Genomic DNA, 7,291 nt, shown 5'->3' on the forward strand with positions numbered 1-7,291 from the left:
CAGTATCTCTGTCACATATCTGTCAAGTAGCTCGAAAAAGAGAGAACATCGTTTTTAATTATTGACTGTAGTGAAGCTAACTGAAGCTAACCGACCCTAGATCACTACACTTGTGTTGTGTTCCACAGCAGACTGCTGCAGCATGCAGTGCAAAACAGGCTTGAGTTTTTCATGTGATGTTGTCTGTGGGATTACTGCATCTGAATGGCTTAAAAATAACATTTAAAAAAGGAAAACGTTTGCATTTTCGGTCCTTTTGAGAAGACAAAACTGATTTTGCATGTGATGAAGTGTACACATTAGATCAAATGATGCTGGGAGCAGTGGGTTTGGTGATTACAAGGAGTGACATGCTCGTGGAGGTAACTGGAGTGAGGACAGAGGATGCAGCACAGGGCGACGTGGAGGAGGATGACTCGCTGTGGTGACCCCTGAAGAGGGGACAGCCAGAAGAAGAAGACATGCTCATTGACATAAAAGAGATGAATGACGCTTCTCCCCCTCCACCTACTATTATTTTATTTAGATGATCTTGCAGCTTTCAGCCATTGTTTTTCTTTCAGCTGCTCCTTTCTTCAGGAGTCGCTACTAGAAATGGGATATGTGGTTCTTTGAAGGGAACCAATCTTGATGATCCGTTTGCTTCAATGAGTTGTTCAACAGAGCTGATCAGTTTTGAAAGGCAGTGATGTCACTACATACATCTGTACATGCTTTGTGAGGGCTGTACCACATGTTTTGTCAAGAAAGAAATGGTTTTACCTTGTTTCTGCCGCTCTCGCAGGACTGCAGGCTTGCCAGGATCTGGCTCTCTACAGCTGAGACCCACGAGTCCCTCTCTTCTAGGTTCTGAGCCTCAAAGTGCCAAGTTTGCCCAGTGAATGAAACTATAATAAAGTCTGCATTTTCTTCATCTGTAAGTAAAAAAGAATCTATTCAGATCTGCACAAGAATACATGTTCACAGTGGAGTTGTTTAACAGCCAGTGAAGGAATCACAAACACTTTATTGAAAGAACATTAAACAGTTTCATGAAGGATGAAAAGGAAAATACACAAATGCTTTTTCAGTCAAACCATGTCAAACACACAATGTACGACTGCAGACAAGTTTGTTTGTATCCTTTGATTAAAGAAAAACAAACCCACAAAGTTCACTGAAACAAGTTGAAACTGACAAAAGAATGAATAGAAGTTCACTTCACAGTGATGCAGCTGGTTCTGAGCCCTTTGTTTTTAGCTGTGTGTTTTGGGGCCATGGCCTGTGACTGAGGGCAAACAGTGGGCACCACATTTTGCTCCACAACGCCTTGATAGTCTCGAGATTCATTGTGTGCTTCACAGATTAAAGACACTCAGAGTCAGATGCTGCAAAGCAGCTCCAGAACAGAATTCGAATTCAAAAATACTTTATTAATCCCAGAGGGAAATTAAGTGTTGTCGTAGCTCATCGTCCTGGTTTCATTCAAGAGTTGTTACAGATGCTGATAGCTGTGGGCAGGAAGGATCTCCTGCAGAATCAAGCCTCCTCCATGTTTCCCTGTAGGTACAGGTTCTAAAGGACAGCTAGTTGTAATGATTTCACACTCAGCTTGCATTTTATGGTCAGTCACGCTCTTATTTTGAAGAGCATCACTCTGTTCTGTGTCTTTTGCCGCTCCTCTCCTGGCACGCCGTTGTGCTCGTTCTCACGTGTCGTTCAAAGGGTTCCTGCTGAGATGCACATTAAAGGAGAGGGCATGCTAGCAAAGGAGGTTGATGTCCAACTTCAAATTTAGCACACTGGGAAGGCGGAAGGAGGTATGAAAATGTAAAGTGTATATTTGTTGTCACCAGAAGAATGTACTTTATTTAGAGAAAAAGTTTATATTTCATTTGTTTATAAATAAAGCTGCACGTTATTTAACAGAAAACAATATGCTATTTCTGTGAACATTCATTTAATTCATCCATCCATTTTCTTTTACCCGCTTATTCCATTTTGGGTCACAGGGGTCACCGGTGCCCATGTCCAGCAATCACTGTGCGAGGGGCGGGGGACACCCTGGACGGGTCTCCAGTCCATCACAGGGACACACAGAGACAAACGAGACAAACAACCATTCACTCTCTCATTCACACCTAGGGACAATTCAGAGTTGTTATTTTAATTCAAGGAAGCAGATCTGCGGTGGAAGTGGTCTCCAGCTACAAGTACTTGGGTGTACACATGAATGACAACCTCAGCTGGAGCAACAACACCACCAGCCTGATCAAGAAAGCTCATCAAAGACTCTACTTCCTCAGACGGCTGAGGCGAGCTGGTCTGGGAAGCTCAGTCCTCACCTCCTTCTACAGGTGTGCAGTGGAGAGCATCCTGTGCTCCAGCATCAATGTGTGGCATGGAGGCTGCACAGCTGCAGAAAGAAAAGCTTTGCAGAGAGTGGTGAAGGCTGCACAGAAATCTGTTGGAATCAGTCTCCCCACCATCACAGACATCTACACCTCCAGATGCAGGAAGAGGGCCACCTGCATCATGAAGGACCCCACCCACCCAGCACACACACTTTTTGCCCCACTCCCCTCAGGAAGGAGGTTAAGGAGCATTAAGTGTAGAACCACTAGACTGAGGAACAGCTTCTACCCTGAGGCTGTTAGACTCATGAATCTCTAACTAGAATAATCACTGTGAAAAACCATATCATGTTGCTGCTGATCTGTTTCATGTTGCTGCTGATCTGTTTCAATGTTGATGTGTTCATGCGTGCACATCTGCTCACAGACTCATGTTCATGTTTGTGCTGATGTTCAATGTTTTATGTTATGAGTGCTTAGTGTATATTTAGTTGATGTTTTTCTTAGTTCATATCTTTGATGTTATTACCGTTTTTCTTATACATTTTATTGTTGGATGTAACTGGGACCCTGTGTACATAATTTCGCTCCACCACATGTACCACATGAGGTGCGAATGACAATAAAGAAACTCTGACTCTGACTCTGATATTTTGTGTTTTAAATTTGACCTTTATTGTTATTTGTTTGTTAGCTTGATTTATAAAGTTTAAAACATAATTAATATGTGAATGACGTACTTGAGAACTATTGTGAAATTAGAGAGGTATTTTGGAATTTTCTGTTTATTCTGTAGTTTTCACGGTGCACTGTGCATGTGATGTTCCTGCTATGTCTCATGTGAAGCAAGAAACATAGAATAAACGGGCCCCCGTTTGAAACTCTCCACGTCTGGCTCGTTAATCCAAAGGGCCACTACAGTGAAAACTCCTCGCTGCAGTAGACGTACCATCCCAAAGGAGAAGAGATCAACACGTCAGAGGTCCTGCTGCCAATCAAATGCAAGACTACTGATCCCAATTGCACCTTTATCCTGCACAGGCAAGATTAAACAGGCAGCACGCTTATGATACAGCCACGGTTGCTAACAAACATTGCAAACCATAGTAGCAAATGGGACAATCATTATACACACATAACACTTCTAAGATGATGAGCACATATGTTTGTGAATCCACAATAATTGATGACAAGTCTGTTTATAAAAGAGTTTAAGTTGTGAAGCAACATTGCTATTAACGTCTGCAAGGCTTCCAACAATTTTCAGTCAGGTCATCTGGACAGTTTCCTTTTTGTGCTGAAACGTTTCACCTTCCATCCAGAAGGCTTCATCAGTCAAGGAAACACACAACACAAAACTGATTCTTCCCCCAACAGCTTACTCCAAAGTGGAACAAACCAGTTATGTTGGTGCTAAGATGGTCTCTTTGACAAGCCCCCTCCTCTGCAAGGCTTATTTTATGACATCTTTGTTGTTATGTTTTATGCAAAAATCCTTTGAGTGTTCATAATCTATAAATGCTTGACATAAATATTACTCTGTAGTAAAGGACAATTACAGCTTATAAGTGTAGATTCAGGCATAGGACAATCAAAAGCTATAGTCGACTTAAAGCAGTTGCACAAAACAAACAGCATGTCACTCCCATCAGAAAAAACAGACAACCCTACAGACATGCCACACAGGTCCAGCTCACGTGAGAGAAAAATGACAGAAAAAAGCCAAGAAATGTATGATCAAGACTTTAAAAGGCGAGAGAAAACATTTAACAAAGTCTATGACTTGTGGAAGCTGGCAGCAAGGGAAACTAGAACTAAACTAAAGTACATCTGTTCATTGGAAGAGCTCAGTGAATTACAGCTAAACATTCAGGCTAAACATGAAGATGTGAGACGACTGTATGAACCTATTCTACATAAGAGTCATACCACACCTGAGATTGTCAACAAAATGGATGCCTGTGTTATATTAACAAAGGAAATATGTAATCTCATAAGCAATCGTCTAGATACTATTAACAAAGATTATAATAACCAACTTGAGAAAGAAAGAGTAAGAGAAATATTAAACAAAGATGAACATGGATCTGTCTTTGGTTACACCAAAACTGAAACTATAAGTTTATCAGAGCCAGCAGAAAGCTCAGTAAGCAACCACTCCAGCTCAGCCAGTACTCACAACAGTAAAGTAGATGCACAAGCAGAGCTCGCTGCTAAAATGGAGCAATCAAAGGCCATGAAAGAAATTCAAGCACAGCAAGCACATCTTCACAAATTAGAAAATGAATGGAAACCTAAAGAGGCAAAAATGCTGTCGGACATGAAACAAAAGGAGGTCGAAATGCATCAACAGTTGGAGCAAGAAAGAGCAAAACTGCAACATTACAATCAGATAAGGACATGGCTATAGCAGCAGCTCGTGTAAGAGCATATGATGATTTTGAAAACAATGGTGAGGAGTCTCATGATCAAGTTAACGCTGTTCGCTATAGAAATAAAGCTTGACTCAATCCAGATGCTGCATTATTCCTGCCTCACCATGCATCACCTGAAGTCACGACGACTCAGGAGTCTATCAGTTTAGCCCAAGCAATCGCTAGCTCGTTAAGTTTGAGCCACTTGCCAGTCCTTGAACCCACCATTTTCAGTGGTGACCCCTTAAAGATTACAGATTGGAAGTTGTCTTTTGTGACTCTCATTGACAGAAAACCCATCCCACTAAGTGAGAAGATGTTTTACCTCAAAAATTATCTTGCTGGAGAAGCGCACAAAGCTGTAGAAGGTTTCTTCTATCAAGATTCAGAAAGAGCATAACTGGAGCCTGGAAAGTCTTACAGGACAGGTATGGGAACCCATTCATCGTACAAAAAGCTTTCTGTGATAAGCTCACACGATGGCCAAAGATCACTACAAATGACTCACTAGCACTACGAGAATTCACAGACTTTCTCCAAAGCTGCACTGAAGCTATTTCACACGTCGAAGGATTAGCTATCCTTAGTGTTTGTGACGAAAACCACAAGTTGCTCAAAAAACTACCAGAATGGATTGTACACAAGTGGAGTCGTATTGTAATAGACAAACTTGACACATCTGGAAGCTATCCAGATTTTGTGTGCTTCACAGATTTCCTGAGTAAGGAGGCCCGGATAGCCCGTAACCCTATCCCCTGATGATGAATTTTAAACCTATAGATGAAAGAGCATCAAAGCGAGCCAAAGCTTTCAACACAAACACACAACCAAAGAGTTTCACACAGGAAAAACAAGAAACATACAACAGTAAACCAAAATCACCTTGCTCCGTCTGTAAAAGTGAAACTCATAATATCACGAGGTGACCTATTTTTTGTAGCAAAGACAGTTGAAGATAAAAGGACATTCATTCATGAAAATCGGCTCTGTTTTGGGTGTTTGAGAAAAGGTCACATGACCAAGGATTGTAAGAGGTGACATACATGTAGCACATGTAATCTTCGTCATCCAACCTGTCTACATGAAGACAGGAAACAAAGACAGGTGGAAGCAATATCAAATGGCTCCATTCTCACAGAAGAAAATACAAGTCAGGAAATACACAAGGTCATATCTCACACATCAACACAACGTTCATCTGCTACCTCGAGTATTGTTCCAGTTTTTGTGTCTTCAGTATGAGAACCACACAAGAGAAGGACTTACATATGTAATACGAGACACAGAGTGACTAGACATTTGTCTTAGAAGATGTACACGCTAAACTGAATGTGGATGTCCAACCAGTAAAACTGAAACTTAGTACTATGACAGCTGTTGACACAATCATGTCTAGTAAGAGCATCTATGGTCTACAAGTTTGAGGACTCCACTCTGAGAACTGCATCCAACTACATCATGCCTACAGCTGTGACTGTCACAGTCTGTCCCCTAGCTGTCTGGTATTTCTGTCTTCCCCTTTTCTACTTATTGTGTTTATGTCATTCTGCTCTTTATAATTTTGTGTGATTCTGTTTTCTGTCACTTTCCACTCACTCCTCAGTCTGCCTCTCCAGTCTCTTCAGTCTTAATCATTCACACCTGTCTCTCATCAGCCACCTGCCCAGGTGCTCTCATTACTCACTCTCCCTGTGTCTTATAAAAACCCTTTATCTCCTCCACTCTTCGTCCGGTCATTGTTCTGTCTTGTACAGACATCGCAGTCCTCCTCTATTCCTGTTGTCTGATTATCCGCCTGAATCTGAACCCGTCCTGTTTGCCTGCCTGATCTTCGTTTGTAAGTTTTTTGCTGCCACGTCAGCCTTTTTGTTTTGTTGTTTAAAATACATTATTTTTATTTTAAACTCCTGCCTCACTCGCCTGCCTGCATATGGGTCTAAACATTGAGGATTGTGACAGAATGACCGGACCCGACCCAGACCCAGCAGGTTCTTCATTCTGCTTCAAGCGCCAGCATGAACGTGAGCAACTCTGCCGGGTAACACGTAATCATCTGGACACCAGGGCCACCCCCAAGAATATGTGGAAGAGGTTGGTGGCCACTGAGGACTTTGTTAACGTGTTTACCCAGTTGGAACTAGAAGGCTATGAACCGGGGGTGTTTGAACTTTTTTCCCAAGCTTGGAATGACAGACGTGTGCTGCACTCTCTTCTCCTGCCATCTGCCTCGCCCCCCAGTCATCCCAAGCACCCCTCAGTGGCGAATGGACTGGTCTCGCCACCTGCTCTGGCTCTCCTGGTCTCGCCACCTGCTCTGGCTCTCCTGGTCTCGCCGCCTGCAGACCTCACGCTGGACTCGCCACCTGCAGACCTCACACTGGATTGGCTGACTGCAGACCCCTCACCGGACTCGTTGGCTGCAGACTCCAGCACAGAGCCCTCAGCGGCAGAACCCGGCTCCGAACTCTCAGCGGCAGAACCCGGCTCCGACCTCTCAGCGGCAGAACCCGGCTCCGACCTCTCTGCGGCAGAACCCGGCTCCGA

General features: G+C 43.0%; 1 protein-coding gene across 1 annotated transcript in view; it reads right to left on the reverse strand.

The window, feature by feature from the left end:
- The window catches only part of agap2 (ArfGAP with GTPase domain, ankyrin repeat and PH domain 2), a gene marked incomplete in the record, with an annotated part of 124,705 nt that overhangs the window by 53,079 nt on the left and 64,335 nt on the right, over positions 1 to 7,291 (reverse strand). The window contains 1 exon segment of the mRNA XM_037683780.1: positions 763 to 914. Coding sequence (XP_037539708.1) covers positions 763 to 914 — 152 coding nt within the window.

The sequence above is a fragment of the Nematolebias whitei genome, chromosome 11 (genome assembly GCF_014905685.2).
Source record: "Nematolebias whitei isolate Nwh7 chromosome 11, NemWhi1, whole genome shotgun sequence".
Lineage (NCBI taxonomy): Eukaryota > Metazoa > Chordata > Actinopteri > Cyprinodontiformes > Rivulidae > Nematolebias > Nematolebias whitei.